At 44.7% G+C, this 17016-nt stretch overlaps 3 protein-coding genes across 4 annotated transcripts; 2 read left to right on the top strand and 1 right to left on the bottom strand.

Moving 5' to 3' along the window:
• Positions 1 to 106: 106 nt before the first annotated feature.
• On the bottom strand, positions 107 to 6404 carry LOC100837150 (WRKY transcription factor SUSIBA2). Of its 2 annotated transcripts, none has more exons than XM_003562764.4 (6): positions 6057 to 6404; positions 4729 to 4902; positions 3339 to 3867; positions 2806 to 2971; positions 2564 to 2722; positions 107 to 1008 (listed from the first exon to the last, which is right to left on the bottom strand). In XM_003562764.4, exons 1-6 carry the CDS (start codon positions 6288 to 6290, stop codon positions 453 to 455), a joined length of 1818 nt encoding a protein of 605 aa, XP_003562812.1. In that variant the 5' UTR covers positions 6291 to 6404; the 3' UTR covers positions 107 to 452. The 2 variants fall into 2 exon arrangements, with proteins under 2 accessions (XP_003562812.1, XP_024315261.1); XM_024459493.1 differs by lacking the exon at positions 6057 to 6404 and adding an exon at positions 5182 to 5515.
• Positions 6405 to 9176: 2772 nt separating this feature from the next.
• LOC100838268 (putative yippee-like protein Os10g0369500) lies at positions 9177 to 12387 on the top strand. The gene is made up of 3 exons (XM_003562768.4): positions 9177 to 9696; positions 10689 to 10797; positions 12065 to 12387. The coding sequence occupies exons 1-3, from the start codon at positions 9554 to 9556 to the stop codon at positions 12146 to 12148; spliced, it is 336 nt and encodes a 111-aa protein (XP_003562816.1). The 5' UTR covers positions 9177 to 9553; the 3' UTR covers positions 12149 to 12387.
• Positions 12388 to 13328: 941 nt separating this feature from the next.
• Positions 13329 to 15613, top strand: LOC100841994 (probable serine/threonine-protein kinase WNK5). The gene is made up of 2 exons (XM_003559984.4): positions 13329 to 14025; positions 14894 to 15613. Exons 1-2 carry the CDS (start codon positions 13540 to 13542, stop codon positions 15278 to 15280), a joined length of 873 nt encoding a protein of 290 aa, XP_003560032.1. The 5' UTR covers positions 13329 to 13539; the 3' UTR covers positions 15281 to 15613.
• The last annotated feature ends 1403 nt before the right edge of the window (positions 15614 to 17016 follow it).

Here is a 17016-nt window from a genome sequence, read left to right as displayed (position 1 = left end):
CGACAACATCTGTAAACAACATCTATGGAGCATGATTGCAACGACAATAGCTTTCTTCATATGCATTTGAGATACAAAGCTTTGCAGCCAAAGAACAAGAGGACGATTCAGGTAGATAAATGACCATAATCTATATTCTATCGATAAATATTCCAGTACAGAAAATAAGACAGCTCACAAAACCAAATTGTCATAATCTAATTAATCATAACGGTTCCGCTGTACAACGAATGTAGGTCTGCAAAGCTACATGCAAGATAGGTTTTTTCCGCACGGGAAGAACCATGTGCATGTGCTGCAGCCCGCAGGTATAGCTTGCCTCCGGCTGAACTGATTTGCAAGTGATACACAATTGAGAATCTTGCTGAAGAGATTGTCATTAGAAAAGCATGGTTGGTAATATATGATTCTTGGAGCTATAAGCATTGGTAAACACTCTCATGCACACGTGACTAAATTCCAGCACCGCTATAGCACAAGTTAGCTGAATGGTCCATGGGAGTCGCTTTGAAAGTAAACCCTTCGTTCCCTTTTTCTTCTCTGGAACCATATATGCTGCCAGCTGCATGTCCTTGAACTGTCGGCATTGCCATTGCTGGAAGTCTCATGTTACCGTACACTGAAGCCATGGGTTGCATCTGATACTGCATCTGATCAGGAACGGAGGACTGAATTTGGTTTGTGGCCTCCCTGTGGTTCGGGCTGATTCCAACGCCAAGGTCAAGACTAATAGTTTCAGTTTCGGACGCTTGAGAATATTGGTTGGTAAAATTCCTGGCTTCACATGCTCTCATCATGCCCCCAATGCTGCTGGGCATATTGCTGTTAATCGGATGCACAGCGTTCTTCATGGGAGGTGCGGGCATCTCATGGCTTGCATTCCTGGCAGCAGGGACTTCATGGTTATGTTTTCCTTCGTATGTTGTTATCACTGATTTAGGGTCGTGAGATGCCCTCTCAACATGCTTCCTGACAGGGCATCCTGTGCTTGTGCACTTGTAGTAACTCCTGCAATCAAGAATAAAAAATGAATATACACATGCACCATTTAACATGTGTCACTTTTAAAATTGAGTTAGCCCTTGTCTGAGTGTGAAATACTCCCTCCGTTCCTAAATACTTGTCGTGGTTTTAGCGTGGTTTTAGTGCAAATTTGCACTAAAACCACGACAAGTATTTAGGAACGGAGGGAGTACATATCAATTTAGAAAGTGATGGCAAATACTCTATCCACAACTGTAGGTCCACTACCACATGTGGAAGTACCCATCTAAAATAAGAACATGTGGAAGCATAGTGTATACAGTATAGACTATGAGAACAATGATGGGTTAGTTGGTTTTAGAATCTAGTCCACAAATGTACTTTTGCAATTTTAGGTAGCATTATTATGATTGAAAATCTAGTAAAAGTCCTGCATTATTACAAATTAAAAAGTCAAAAGCAACTGCCTTTAGTGGACAAAGACACAGGGAGCATAGAGATTATCATCACTAGCATGGCAGGAAACCAGAAATAGATGACCAGAATCCAATCAAGCATTAAAACCTCGACTTGCTACATTATTACACAGACAAAAAGAATCTGACTTCAAAATACATGTTTTTTAGGCCTCAAACCAAAGAGCTACCAAGCCAATTAATTGTCTCCATTCATAGGAATAAAATTTTATATGGTACACTGTAATGGTGCAGCATTGCCTTCTCACTTTATTTGCAAACTGAAATATTGAAAGACCATGACATACTGTCTATGATATATATACATGTTAAGTTCATCAATATAGGCTGTTTGGTTGTGCCAAAGTTTGAGATGCTGATATTTGTGAAAATTTCAGTCGAGACCATGAATATCTGGTAAAAGAAAGAAAAAACAGATGCGAAAATATACAGCAAACAGAATGAGTGCTAAATACAGTCAACAACAGCACCTTTTGGCAATTGTTAGATTTGAACAAAACATTTTTATAAGTTGTCTTGCCTAGCTAGCAACTCAAATTCCAAGTATTTAAAATCCTTGCACACAATGCATTGTCAGACTGGTAAGGAGTATGCTAAATATTGTGTGCCCATGGGGCTCCGAGCAAATGGCCACCACTCCGTATATTGTATAATGGAACATTGTTTTCCAGATTCATTTTCTTGTACAATTTGTAGCGTTGCAGGGCTGGACTATACACATGCATACACACATCAAATATATGTTGTGGCACGACATGAACAAATGTATAATATTTCTGCTATTATATGCTATATGATCATAAAATCATAATTCATGTGCCCTTAAATGTGATCTCTAGCAGGAAGGGAAAAGACTCGGTCATAACAATACCAAAAGATGGTACATTTAAACAGCATAGCAATTATAGGCTTTCAAAGGGAAAGGGTAGAATTTGATACATGAATGATGGAGCATATAGAAAATAATTACATGCAGACATTGCTTAGTAACTGATTCAGAGAATGTAACCAGAGTAGATATTTTACCATTACTTTAGAACATATTTTCACATGCCCAACAACAGAAGTAGAAAAGGTAATTAATAAAGAAAATAAGTGCTGACCGTGGATTGGGGTTCCCTTTGACGACTTTTTGTCCATATTTGCGCCAACGATACCCATCATCCAAGATGTCAACCTCACTTACAGTTTGGACAACAACGCGAGGCTCACGGTTAGGTTTACCCATCAGAGCAGCATCAATACCAGCAGACTCCATTTTCCTGTTTCCATAGTTGATAGTTTTAGACAACAAAATTAGTACTTGATAGGAATGATGAGTGTGCCAAGTCCAAACAGAATGTACCTGCGTTTAGACTCTAAATCGTCATCCTCGGTAGCATCATCCCCAGGGTAGGGTCTTCCAGCTCCAGCATCGATGTCATCATCACTAGCTGAACCTGGAACAGGCTCAGCCATACCAGTCGAATGTACTGGATTACCAAGTATGCTAAGGACATTTGAAGACTTGTCTGCAAAATAACAGAGATCTTAGATACCGACAAAGTGGTGAGTCGACAGATAATAAAAAGAATCTTTACCACAAGCTTCTTCGTTTCATGCATGTAGTGACCACTATATTTATTCCAACATGCAAGTAAAACTCGGGGAAACTCATATAAAATTGAGTTTTGTAACTTCAAGGAATATTGCCTTTCAAGGATCTTTACAAGACGTTCATGAAAAAGAATAGGAATCTACTCAAAGGAGCAAGGAAATATTGCAGTACAATCATAGATGTTAAATTTCCACTAGATTGGAGAATGCAGGATACCAAGCTGCCAAACTATAGGAACCCGATGTCTACTTTTTAAAATGAAATCATGATAAAGTTCTCACCATCAATAGCTGCCAGACCATCATTTCGGTCTTCACCCTGGTTTGAAGGAACTGCACCACCAGCCAACCTCCTATTTGGCTGGGGTTTAGGATGGTTGTGACGCCCTTTATATACAACTTCAGTAATCTGACCATCAGCCGCACGCTCCAATAGCTTTTTTACTTCACAATTAGGATGTGTGCACTTGTAATAACTTCTAGGGTTTTCACTTCCCTTGACATGCTTCTGTCCATATTTGCGCCAGTTGTAGCCATCTTCTGCCGACTTTTCAGTTGCATGTTCAGACTGTGGCTCTTGCATGGCATTCTCAGAGTTATTCATCTGATGCAATTCAGATGTACCAACATCAACAGGCATGCTGTCTGTCAAACCAAGTTGGTCCTGAGCACTTGAAACATTCACTGCGAGCGTTGACTCACGTGAACAGGGAGGTCTGTATTCAATCACCATGTTGCTAGATGAGCTGGGATTCGTACTTTGATTTTGCATAGAGTGCTCATGGTTTTTCAGATCACTCATAGCAGGAGCCTGCAGCACAAGATGTGAGCATTGCAAATGTTATACAATGCAAAACTAATATGTATAAGAAGTCAACAGATTGAGAAAGAAGGTGCTAGCAAACATAGATAGATCAAACAAATGCCGTGCTCTAGTTTTTCCTTCAAACTGACATTTAAATATTCTCTTCAAATCTATCATATATACAATAAATTTCTGTGGTACTTGTGAGAGAATCAGAGAAGTAATGCAACATATGGAGTAAAGTAAACAGGTTAAGGCTTAACAGAGTAACTCAGGAGAACATAATATGTTATGAACTTCCTCTTATGCTGGAAGTAGATATGGTTCCCAAATTCAAACACAAAACTGAGGTTTGTTTATACGTATAGTGATTTCGCTTATTGTGGATATGTAACTTCACTAACATCCTCTCAGATGTGAACTAGGAAGAAAATATTCTGTCACTGTATTTATGTGTAAATGTAAAGACACGTTATAATTATAGAAAGGACATCATGTCTTATTTCACATTAACAGCTTGTTTTTCAGTCGGTACAGTATTGCTGTAACCAAAACATACAAAAAACTTGATGTACTTATTCAGATTTGAATTTATTTTTCCTTTTTTTCTTGATGCTCAGACTTGAGATTCTAGTCATATCCTCCAGTTTAGGCATTCACTTTCATATCCTAACAATGTGGGCTACACCCAAAAATAGTACTGACTTAATGAGAATCCTATTGAGATTTGTGATGCATCTGGGACAGCGTTTACTACCTATCCTAAAAATCAGAGGAAAAAAGTAACATCATGGATGCATTTGCACAGGCAAAGAAACAATTAATTTCTATTGGTCACATATAGAAAAGAAACGAAAGTCGATGTACCATTGATTGAGAAGACGAATTGAGATGAGGCTTGAATTCAAAATCCCTAGAACCTCCATCTTCATGTGCACTAAGAACAGATTTATCCCGTGGCGAAGGCAGAATGTCTGGATGAGCGCTCTTGTGCATGATTGCAGCCATGCCTAGACTACCAGTTGTAGGTGAGGGTTCAACCTGAAAGGAAAATTTTGTTATTCATTTTTAAAGCCTACCTGATTTTAAACCCTGTGAACACTTGTGGACAGCAAGAAATGTACAAGAACATTATAGCCTGCAAATTGTACACAATCTTATAGAGAGTACTACTCCCTCCGTCCCAAAATAAGTGACGTGGATTTGTATAAGAATCCACGTCACTTATTTTGGGACGGAGGGAGTGCTATAATTTTTAATACGCTATTTAAGCCCTCTGAAGTAAATGTTTTTTGTAAACACCTGTCAGAGGAATGTTACCTTCATAAATTCTTCCTTCAAAAAGAACCTGTTTGGCAAGTATTATCCTATGCTTAAAATGGAAACATGAAGAAGGCCGGCAAGAACAACAAGAGAGACAGAGCAAGTAACAATTTTGCCGCAAGCAAGTCACTATGTTCAGAAGCAAGGCTATTTTCAGTTTGCAGGCTGCCAGCGAGAGAAAACAAGAAAACTATGCTCAGAAAGCAAGGCTATTTCAGTTTCCAGGCTGCCAGCGAGAGAAATCAAGAGAACCAACACCACTAGAACCATCCCTAACACAAGCGTGCAAGAAATCCCGCTCCCAATTATTTGGTGGTTCCCTAATGGAGGAGCACCGTCTCTCTCTTAGCACACGGCCACAATAGCAGCCAAAGCCGAGGGGGGCGTTTCCTTAAGTAAGGCCCTGCAAAGTCCCCGTTAAAGGAATGCCAAATGATGATTTGTTCTCCTGGCCACCAAGTGTGTGCATAACAGAATGATTCCTCGCAGACGCACAAGCAACAGTTCCCACCTCACTGCACAGCAAATAGACGGCGCAGGGACGCCCCAAAAGAAGAAGCGGAGGGGAAACAACCAGAGCACCGAGACCCCCGCAGAAAAGGAAGTTCCATAAGCCCCATGGCGAGCCGGAAATGCTAAAGCACAGCAAAAGGGGCATTATTCCGAGGCCACGAGCCAATTCCCCGGTGCAATTGTCTCGTAAACTAGAGCACGAAGCTAATGCGCATCGGAATCCCTCCTTTTTTTCCCCAGCTCAAACTAACCTCAGCGTGACAAGGACGCCGTAGAATTCGCAGATCCCGCAGTAACTAATAAGCAAACAGCAAGTGCAGCAGAGGCGCGCATGTACAGCGAGGCGTAGCAATAATCACCTTGAAGTTGGTGAGCAGCACGGGGGACTCGAGTAGGGCGGAGGGGCTGAAGCCGGCGGGGATGGTGAGGCAGGGCTCGCGCGAGATCGGCAGCCGCGCGGGGGACATCGCCTTGTACCTGGCGCCGGCGCCGGTGAGCGCCGCGACGCGCCGATCCGCGGGGCACGGCTTCTCCGGCGAGCTCCCGGCGCCCCCGGGGAGGTCCCCGGAGCCAGGGTTGGGCGAATCGGACATTGGTGCGTGCAGGTGGCCTGGTCTGTGAGTGAGGAGGAAGGCGGAGGAAGAGGGTGGTTTTGGAGGCGACGAAGGGAGAGAGAGAGGGGCAGTTTCGGGACAGCAGGGTCGTCCGCTAGCGAAGGCAGCGCTGTGGTGTGCGGCTGCGACTCGTGTGGACTTAATTAATGGGGGCAGGCGGAATGACCGTTACGCCCCGGAATAGCGCCCGAAATTACCCGGCTGGGGTACGCGCTAGCCTCAGAGAGAGGGGAAGAAAAAGGAAAAGCGAAGCAATCTGGGGCGTGGGTGATGTGAGCAACCGCGGCACGAAACCGATGGTGGGATCCGGGGGCAGCGGGAGCGGCGACAACGACCTGGGCTGGCTGCGGGGTGTGGGACTTTTGGAGGCTACCGAGGCGTTCCCTTTTTGTGTCTTACTGAATGTGGGTCCAAGGTAATGCTGGTCCGGCTGTCAGTGAGTGCTGGGGAGACGGGTGTGGGTATTGCGGGCGGGGATTGGGAAATCAGAGGGCGGTATAAATGTGTGTTTTAAATTCGGCATGGGATGCCTGTCAGAGTACCCCATGATCCACTTGAAATTAAATGTGGACGAGGAGGTAAATTGAAGCCTGGATTTAATGCTGGAGGGAAACGTTGGGGACTTTTTTCTACCGCGGGTAAAATATTTTTTCCTTTTTGAAAAGGCTTTAACGCGGGTACGTTCTGTAAGACACGAATGATTTATGTAACGGAAACAACGCGCGGCACGGATTTCGCCCATCCAAACACAAACTTTACACGTGCAAGAAAAATCTACGTAAACGCAACAATGTGACCTGCAGGTGTTCAAAACGGTTTGTGTCCAGACCATTGAAACGAGCAGTACAAAATTAATATATAAGGGTGTTACATTAATTTGGACAGCTGGTGTCTGTACAATACTAGACAATATTTACAACAATATATCTGCAAATTTAGTGTAACTATATGTGACTACAAGTTACGGACACCATCCATACAACAAAAATTATCATATGTAATTTGTCTATAAATATGCTAAGACAATATATAATTCTGCATACACCATCACTCTCTCCCCTCATTCTCTTTCTTCCATATCACCAAAACCACATTTTACATGCTGGCATTGTACATGCCCTAAGGAGTGGTACCAACTATCAAGGTGGGGTTGCAGTTAAAGAGAAAACTTGAGATATGTCATGGCGGTTCCGGGTTCTCTGTGAAATTGTGACGGTTTCGAAGTTCTGCGTGAAACTCGGATGGCTTTTGAGTTCTATGTGACGTTTTTAACGGTCTTAATAGTCGGTTATTGTACAGTTGTAATGAGTTAACACGACTCCTGCAAAAAAAAAACGAGTTGACACAACAAGGTGTCGCAACAACGTTTTCTTTTTAACTTGATCTTGGAACATTTTCAGTCTCAACCAAAAAGGAAATCAGCATCCATTACAACATAAAGAAATTAAGGGTATTAAATTGCCTGTACTTTAACAAAGTCTCGAGAATGCAACATTCCTCTCTTGCTCCTGCATGTGAGTCTTTGTTTGCAATAGAGTCGGGAGGATGTTTCACCGCTATCCATATTTGATTTGTTTGATCAAAAAAATTCATTCGCTCCTCTTATTAATCACAACAAAACACAACCTCCATTGAGCATCTTTAGGCCCTATACTTCGCCAAAGCCGTCCAATATTTGTAGCCAGGTGATTCCTTGACCATCCAATCCCGCGTCCATTCTCGCATGGGCTTTGCCAATTTGCGGCCATCTGTGTGTGGCATTGCGTCGGTCCGCTCTTGGCATGTCGTTCCCTCATCATGTTGGCCCGCTGGCGTTGGACACCCAAGAAAGATCGGCTCCATGCCAGGCAAAGATGGGAAAGCATCTCAAGCACACGACTCACAACTCGGCCCAGCCAGGTAAAGATGGGAGCATAGATAACTACCGCAATTAATAAGGATGTTGTTTCGTTTTGGTTTCTATTTCCCAATATCATGCATTCTTAGGAAAGCAGTGATGTCACTTCTCACATAGTGGTTGCCTTCACATTTTTGTTGTGGTCATCGATAATTGTCGAGCAGTGGTTCCGACCACCACCCTCTATGTGGTTATATGTGAGGCAAGTATCCAAAAGCATTAGTGTAATTTAATTAGCCATGTCGCGTTTGATTTCATACAAAAGATGGAAAAACAAATCTAAACCATTTATACGCCAGATGAACGAAGTGAATTGAGACAAACTGATCTTGATAGGTAAGTTCGGTTATATTGCAGTTGATCTATGATTCGAAGCATTGTACCTGTAACGGTTATGGAGTTTGAATAAAGTTAAGTGTGTTTCCTTTAAAAGCAATATATTACAGGTGGTATAAATATAAAAATGCATGAAATCAAACATACCTGTCATGCTTAGATTACGTGTTGTATGCTTAGTTCTAACTTGTCTAAAATTCTTTGCACGAACTTTGAGGCTACATTTTAACATGGGTTAAAATAACGTTAATTGAACTGACATTTTAACATCAGAGCATGCCCTAGAGAATATTTGACAAATTTATCTATCAACAAAAATGTCACAGAAAAAGACATGTAGAGAGGTTAGTTAGCAAACTGCAAAATAGGCCAAAAATGACGGGACAAACAAGATTACCCGAAATCCACAAAATGACAAACACAGCTTAAATCCCTGACCCCAGCCAAACGGGGCATAAAATAGTTCGTTCGTCGCTTTGCCTGCGAAACACTTTGCGTCTTTGCCCCGGCGACCGGTGCTCCTCGCAACGGCAAAGCGGCGGTCGACCTGCCCCATCGGCCACCACGAAAGCAAGCGAACCACCAAACCGAGCAGAGCCATCGGCCGCTATATAGTTCCGGAGCGGAGACCGGAGAAAAGAGGCTATGTGAGGAAGCAAAAGTGCAGAAAAAATACCAGAAAGCAGAAACAAACGTGAAAGGAACAAGGACAAGGGCCATTAGTTCCTCGAGACCTCGACGCCTCCGCTTTCCCAACCCCACTGCTCTCCTCCTACCAAATCCACCCGCGGCCACCGCCGAATCCAACGCCCGAGGGGCTGATCCTTCCCCCCATCCATGGCGATCGGGCCCGATAGCCGCCTCAGCGACCTCCCATTCGGCCGATTCGGGATTTGACAAGGTTCAGTGCGGCCTCGCACAGCTTGCGCTGCTCGATTGCTGATTTGGCCCGCGGAATCGCGTGTCGGCTGCTGCTTTTGTTGAATTGCTTTTGCGAGGGGAGGGGCCGATGGGGTTGCTGTTCGTGCAGTCCCTCCCGGGGCCCAAGGTGTTCAAGTGCAAGTTCTGCAGGGTTGACTCCGCCTCGCCGGACGACATCGTGTCCAAGGAGTTCCGCGGCCGCCACGGCCGCGCCTACCTCTTCGATAGCGTGTGAGCTGAGCTATCCCTCTCTTTTCCCACTTTTGATTTTCCATATTTCCGCCTCTGGATTGTTGGATCGTTGCAATGCTGCTGTTCTGGAATGCTTAGCGTCAGTTACAGGCATTCCGAGAAATAGAGAATAGATAGTTCTTATGCATGCTTCCCAGAGTTAATATGAACAGTTAGTAGCCACACTGATTTAAATTCGTTTTAGCTGCGTGATAATCATTTCCTAGTACTGTTGTTTCGTAGGGGGTTTTGGTTGTGATTGAGGGTGAAGTACCTGACGGTTTTAATTAAATCACGTAGAGTGCAAGAATGGGGCGGTGGATCCAATATGGTTGTGTTGGATCCGAGTAGCGATGAATCATCTCAATCACGTTGGATATGAATCAAAATGATTTTGGCAAACCCTATTTCAAAAGAAGCAAATACGTTTAGTAATCAACTTAGGCAAAGTTGTATCTTGTATGTACTTTTACTGACCATATGGTCAACACGATGAGGTAATGTTAATCTTATGTTAGGAAGTTACAATTTGGAGGGTAAGAAGCCTTAATTGCGCATAAGATATCACTTCATTGAGAAGATCATGCTTCCTAGAGAATGGAGATAGGCGGCCCAAGTTATGAATTGTGAGAGCTTGATCATAATCAGTTGCTTATGATTATAAAATACTTGGTCCATTTTCATCTTTATGATGCTGACCAACTATCCGATGTCAATAGGATGCAGAGCTCACATCTTGTAAAATCAATACAACCTGCTAACCAAGTGTCATGCACTTGCTTCATTTGCCTAAAACTTGAGTTAATTTCGAGGAATTATGCAATCAGACAATGGCTCTAGCAAACATATATGTGAAATAGAATTTTGCTTATTGACATCACTTCAGCTCTTACCATGAAGTTAGTCAAGTATGAGTAGACCATTGAACATATGAACTGCCAAACCTCGTCTAATTCTTGTTGACATGTTGATCTGGGGAATGTGACATTCAGGGTGAATGTGAGTCTTGGTCCTGATGAGGATCGCTATCTCCTGACTGGATTGCATACAGTGAATGATATCTACTGTAGCTGCTGCCAAGGACTCCTTGGCTGGAAATATGTAAGTTGTTAATTTTCATTAAGTTTGTTCAGTGAAGAATTCATTTTAAACTGCTAATGTAGATTAGGCAAGCAAGTTGGTCAAACTATTAAAATGAATACACCTAGGAGGATAATTATCCAAACAGTCTCTCTAAAAAAAGTATATGTGTGGTATGAACTAGGGTTCATACTGGGGTAACTACCACCTAGAGGAATCCCTGAACAGCTCAGCTGCTAGGAATAGGAGAGGGCGATTCGTTATGATAGCTCTTGATAGATTGATTCTATTTCTCACTTCCAAGTCCCTTTATGTATGGTGAGCCTGATCACCTCAAATCCTAACGATAGGTAGCTAATAAACCAAATCGCTAAGTTCCACCTAAGCTTGTTGTAATTCATATACGGTAACGTTCATAACATATATGGCTTGATGTTCCCATAGAACAACTTGGTTTGATAGACTGATACCATAGATGCCTTCTGAAATAACAGGATAAATAGATTCCCTTGCATAATGCATGGAAAGCACTACGGCATGATCATGTTTCTAGAGGACCACTGTATTCAGAATTTCTGTTGCTACAGAGTATAAAGTATAGGTCATCTTCTTATCTTCTTTATGCTTGTCTCTTTTGTATTTGCAAAATGCATAAACATTTGCTTGCCTTAATTCAGAGTTGTTGAGGGAAACTCAGAATCAAATGTTGCTATGCCTTCCTGTTTGAGGCGTATATGATCTTTTACCCCTTCATAGAAAGCTCATAACTTAATGCCGTCAGTTAGGAGGATTATTTTATTGTATAGGAAATTCGTAACGATATCATAGTTGAGAGATAAATAATGAACCGATGTGTTGTTTCTGTGGCCAGAAAGCTCCTAGACTTTTAGCCTTGACTTGCAATTTGAATCATGTTTATTGAACACATTTCTTTCTAATAAAAGCACAGCAAATTCCACCTAGTATTCATAGTGTGCCACTGATGTCACGTTTAATGTCCTGGTTTGGCTGCATTTGCCATGGAAACATGCAGATCCTTAGCTTACCAGGATGTTTTTTTTCTCAAATCCGTGTCATTTTATTTAGAAGAAAGCATCAAAATTACGCAGAGAGTGCAAGCAAGGAAGCCTAAAGCAAAGAGAAACAGCCAACGTCCAAAGAGCATTCTAAAAACCAAAGCTGTAGGAGGCAAACAAGTCATATCAGCTTATTTTCTGCGTCGATCTGCCTACTCCGAATAATCATGTGATTGTTACAATGACTTTCCTACTCATTGGTCAATGTGCAGGCAAAAGCTTACAACGAAGACCAGAAGTACAAAGAAGGAAAATATATATTGGAGAAGAACATGATGCTCAAAGAAGGGCGTTAGCCAGGCCAGAAAAGATGATCTGCTGTTAAGTCTGCAAAAGCAGACATTGCAACCGTGTAGTGTTGCTGAAGATTGGTTGTTGGTATACTACTAATTTCCTGAATATGGATTACGCTGGTGATGGACATCACCGTGAAAATGCATTTGTGAAATTTATCGTGCGGCGGGCGCCGTTATTCTTCTCGGCGGGCCTCTCTGATATCTTCTCAATATCATTTGGGTCCACCCGTGAAAGTTTACAGATTTCAGATTTCTGTAGCTGGCGAAGTAGATACTACTGGTTTATAGTTCGATTGTGCTCGTAATCGCCAAGGTGGTGGTGGTCCGTGGTCTTGACTTGTCCCAGTCGCAGTTAAGTCCAGCACGTGAAGAGTCCTCTTGCTGCGAGTTTTGGACCATTTCACGTGAGTTTCATGTAAAATTCTTTCAGACCACCGAAATATCTTAAACCGCGAGGTGCTTCGCGCCTTCGCCCACCAGCGGAAGGTAGATGCAGCGAACGATTCGCCGTAGTCGTGTCCGTGCATGTGTCCCATGTGGAAAAACAAAGCGACGAAACACCGATGGTTTAGTTGAGTCGGAACAGAGATCGGTAGCACGTTCGATGTTGCGGATAAGACTATGGATTACCCGCTCCTCTTTGATTTAAGAAAATCAGCAACCCGACCCGACTTGCTGTTGGTTGCAATATTTTTTAGAGGGGATTACAGTTGCTGGGCCGTCGGATCTGAAGTCTGGAACCCTGCTACACGTGGTCCGGTTACGTCTAGCAGACCTCCCAAGCTTACCTGCAGCTGGTGGCTGCTTCCGGAAAAGAAAAACAGGTCAACCGACAGATAAAAAACGGCAACAGACCGCAAACAAATCTTATCTTCCTTGACGGGGTGCGGTGCGGTCCACGCGACGACGTGAACCAGACGAACTGCCCACCCGACGGACGCGGCGCAGCGGCCGTCCGATCACACGGCACGGAGACGCTACGTGAGCAACGTGGCCCAGCCCAACAGCCAGGCAGGCCCCCCTCCCCCGGAAATCTTGGGTCAAATCCCTCATACGTACGCTGATACGCACGTGCCGTATACTCGTAGAGTAGTACAGTATATTGCTCCTCCTCCTGGCTGGCTCCCGGTAGACGTTACCAGTTGGTATACTGATCTGGGTTCCGCCCGGTGCAGGCGCATACTAGCCAAGGCCAGGCCAACGCGCCGCACCACAGAGGAGAGAACCATCTACCTCCCTCTCCCTCCCCCTTCCCCCTCCCCTATAAATAGCGGCCTCGCCGGTCGACTCGTTTCCTTCCTCCCGGCCCATCCGCAAACATCTGCCCCCCAAACCCGTCGCCGCCTCGCCGCGCAGCACCACCACCACCCCCAGCAGCAGCAGCATCACCCATGGCGGCGGACGACGAGGAGGCGTTCGAGGAGGTGGACCCGACGGGCCGGTACGGGCGCTACGCCGACGTTCTAGGCCTCGGGTCCGTGAAGAAGGTCTACCGCGCCTTCGACCAGGAGGAAGGCATCGAGGTGGCCTGGAACCGCGTCCGCCTCCGCGCCCTGGCGGACCGCGACCCCGGCATGGTGGACCGGCTCCACGCCGAGGTGCGCCTCCTCCGCTCCCTCAGCCACGACCACATCATCGGGTTCCACAAGGTCTGGCTCGACCGCGACGCCGGCGTCCTCAGCTTCATCACCGAGGTCTGCAACTCCGGCAGCCTCCGCGAGTACCGCGCCCGCCACAGGCACGTCTCCGTCAAGGCGCTGAAGAAGTGGGCCAGGCAGATCCTCCTCGGCCTCCACCACCTCCACACCCACGACCCCTGCATCATCCACCGCGACCTCAATTGCAGCAACGTCTTCATCAACGGCAACACCGGCCAGGTTCGTACATACTCGATCCATGAACCAATTCTCATCTCGTCCGGTCCGATCCCCTCCCTGCAATTGGAACTCGATCTCCACGCGCGTTTCGCGCTCGATTGCTGGCGAATCCCGCGAATCTGTAATTAGAACTGCGTTTCGCTGCGGAACTTTCTCGCCCAGGAAGAACCGCGGCGATGCTGTTATGATCCGTTAATACAAGGATTTAATTTCATCGATCGTGCCAATGATTTGGGGCCCTGTGGGTATTTGGTTTTAATTAAATTCCGAATTTGGGATAAACTTAAAGTTTGCGCGTTTCTCTATTTACTGTTTTATATAGCCTAAAAAAGGAAATTGGTGGTAGAATACAGTATAACATAGAAGACGTGTAGTTTAGTGGCTGTTCATTTGTGCACCGGCCGACCGACCCGTGCATTAGTCAGGGGATTAGCGGCGGACGGGTGCGCTTTCCCACCTTTTCAGCCTCTTTTATGTGACGACCTAGCTTAGCTAGCTGTGTAGTACTCTCCGTGTCTCTGTACGAGAGAAAGCGAGAGACGATGTCGTCTAAAAGCATCGCAAAAACCGGAACCTAAGATATGCCTGTGTGAGCTTGCAAACTTTGCTTTCGAATAAAGGAGAAACACAAATGATGCACGCTGAGTCGACGCACTTTAATTTTGTTACGCCATAACTTCTGATCTGTTCGCGTGTCCTCTCGCGGCATTTTTGCACGCGTTGCTTGCTTAAGCTTGCTCGTTGCATCTACTGCCTTTTTAGCTGTTGCTTTACTGCTCATGCCGATCCTGTTCGAAATGGATTTCGTTCTCGTTTGCAATGCACTTCGATTAACGGATATATTGGCTTGGCCGTGCCGTGCGTGCAGGTGAAGATTGGGGACCTGGGGCTGGCGGCGATCGTGGACAAGACCCACGTGGCGCACACGATCCTGGGCACGCCGGAGTTCATGGCGCCGGAGCTGTACACGGAGACGTACACGGAGTCGGTGGACATCTACTCGTACGGCATGTGCGTGCTGGAGATGGTGACGCGGGAGATGCCCTACGCCGAGTGCGAGAGCGTCGTGCAGATCTACCACAGCGTCACCCGGGGCGTGCCCCCCGCCGCGCTCCGCCGCCTCAAGGACCCCGAGCTGCGTGGCTTCATCGACCGCTGCATCGGCCAGCCAAGGAACCGGCCCACGGCCGCCGAGCTCCTGCTCGACCCCTTTTTCTCCGGCATCGACGACGACACCACGGGCACGCTGAGCTAACGCCATGCCGGCGAAGTTGGCCTCGATCAGCCGTGGCAATGGCCAGGGTGGATTGGGCATGTATTCTTCCAAAAAAAAAGATTGGGCATGTATTAATTTCTCCGTGTTGCTAGTTGTTAACTGCTAGCTAGCTAGTATATACTAGTAGAAGCGCAAGCGCGATGCTGAGTTGCTGACTGCATCAAGCGAGCAACCGTGTATACAGTTAGGGGCCTCTATATACAGTGTACACCATGGTCTAGACAGAATTATTCTTGACCGGTGGTATTCTTCTATAACTGTATGATTGCAATTTCGAATTAATATAAGACAGACAAAGCATGGCAGCACAAATCTCTTAGGGTTCATTTGAATCTACCCTGGATTCCTGATTTAAAAAGTCAAAATCCTAAGCTGTATATATATGACCATATTTCTTCAGTATAGCAGTCGGTCAAATGCTTGATGTAGTAAAGTGAGGGGGAGCAAGCGGTGACCTTTTCAGAACAGAAGCAAAGTTTTCTCTCTAATCATCAGTACATACTTATCAGAAGACTCAACATGAAAAGAAGATTATAATCTCAACTTGTTGCGTTCAATCTATAATATCTTTGACCGTGTTACCATCGAGCTAGCCGTAGATATGACTTTCTGAAATCCAAAGGGCCGGTATTCTTTTCGTTCCTCAAGCGTTGGATGCGTTTAAAAATCTTGGCCACTAAACTAAAAAAATATACTCCTACATGCTTCTATAATTTATTGATTTTCATGGTACAAAATAAAATTTCATTTTTTCCTATAAACTTGGTCAAATGTTAAGAAGTTTGACTTATGACAAAACTATTACTTTCTTCGTCTCATATTAAATGTCACTGTTTTTAGTATAAATCGACACTTAATATAAGATGGAGGAGGTAAATTATTTAGGAACATATGCAATAGTTATTTTTCTTTGGAAAAAATATCTCAATGCATTTCTTTTCTTCCAGAAATTAGTATTTAAGAGTAAGAAACTTACTGTATTAGAATATAATGTGCAAGAAGTGTCTAGCGACTCGGTTCCTCCTTTGGTTAAAAAACAAACCCTCGGTTCCTCCTTTATGTTCTACATTTTGGTTTCTTTTGGAACAGCTCGAAGGGCCCGGTGTTTCCTAGTCTAGGTATCCATGGCTTTGAGTGAAGTACAACTCTTTGGTTGAACCATTGCAATCCTGGACGACGGGTCAGTAAATAAGCTGGACACTTGGAAAACATAAGCTGGATGTAGACGGGAGACCCCAACCGATACACTGCGTATATCCTGGTGCACGTCTACATGAGCATGGTGCACGACGCTCTTTCTGTTGCTTCAAGTGTCGGGAGCATGGTGGATGGGCAGCAAATGACTACATTGGCACGAACTGTCCTGTCAACACAGCCACCTGTGGCTGGGGCACGCATCTGCTCATATGCTTCTGATCATCTGTGTACGGAAGCGTTACTCATCTCTTGTTTCAAATTAACGGACGTGATTTATATAAATTCTTATATAAATTCAAGTCGGTTAATCGGAACGGAGGGAGTCATCGCAAGATCCGCCAATTCATTTTCCTTTCTTTAAATCGATCGTTGCGTGGCCAATTTCATGTTTTTTTCAGGAAAGCCAATTTGAAGTTTTGATTCTGCAGTTGGGCTAACAGGCCTTTTGCACCGCTGAAAGGCCTCCCATTCACCCATTTTCGCTATGGGCCCGCATAGTTTGCGAGGGATGAGATTGT

Source organism: Brachypodium distachyon, chromosome 1 (genome assembly GCF_000005505.3).
Source record: "Brachypodium distachyon strain Bd21 chromosome 1, Brachypodium_distachyon_v3.0, whole genome shotgun sequence".
NCBI lineage: Eukaryota > Viridiplantae > Streptophyta > Magnoliopsida > Poales > Poaceae > Brachypodium > Brachypodium distachyon.
The sequence above is the reverse complement of the archived record's forward strand: the minus strand, read 5'-3'. Positions and strand labels throughout refer to the sequence as shown.

Excerpts from the sequence above, each read along its gene's own strand:
- LOC100837150 (XM_003562764.4), bottom strand. The coding sequence starts at position 6,290 with ATGTCCGATTCGCCCAACCCTGGCTCCGGGGACCTCCCCGGGGGCGCC. Across the intron at positions 4,903-6,056 it reads TGCTGCTCACCAACTTCAAG|GTTGAACCCTCACCTACAAC; the intron begins GTGATTATTGCT and ends TTTTCCTTTCAG. Across the intron at positions 2,972-3,338 it reads TGGTCTGGCAGCTATTGATG|ACAAGTCTTCAAATGTCCTT; the intron begins GTGAGAACTTTA and ends GTTATTTTGCAG.
- LOC100838268 (XM_003562768.4), top strand. The coding sequence starts at position 9,554 with ATGGGGTTGCTGTTCGTGCAGTCCCTCCCGGGGCCCAAGGTGTTCAAG. Across the intron at positions 9,697-10,688 it reads GCCTACCTCTTCGATAGCGT|GGTGAATGTGAGTCTTGGTC; the intron begins GTGAGCTGAGCT and ends TGTGACATTCAG. Across the intron at positions 10,798-12,064 it reads GACTCCTTGGCTGGAAATAT|GCAAAAGCTTACAACGAAGA; the intron begins GTAAGTTGTTAA and ends GTCAATGTGCAG.
- LOC100841994 (XM_003559984.4), top strand. The coding sequence starts at position 13,540 with ATGGCGGCGGACGACGAGGAGGCGTTCGAGGAGGTGGACCCGACGGGC. Across the intron at positions 14,026-14,893 it reads TCAACGGCAACACCGGCCAG|GTGAAGATTGGGGACCTGGG; the intron begins GTTCGTACATAC and ends CCGTGCGTGCAG.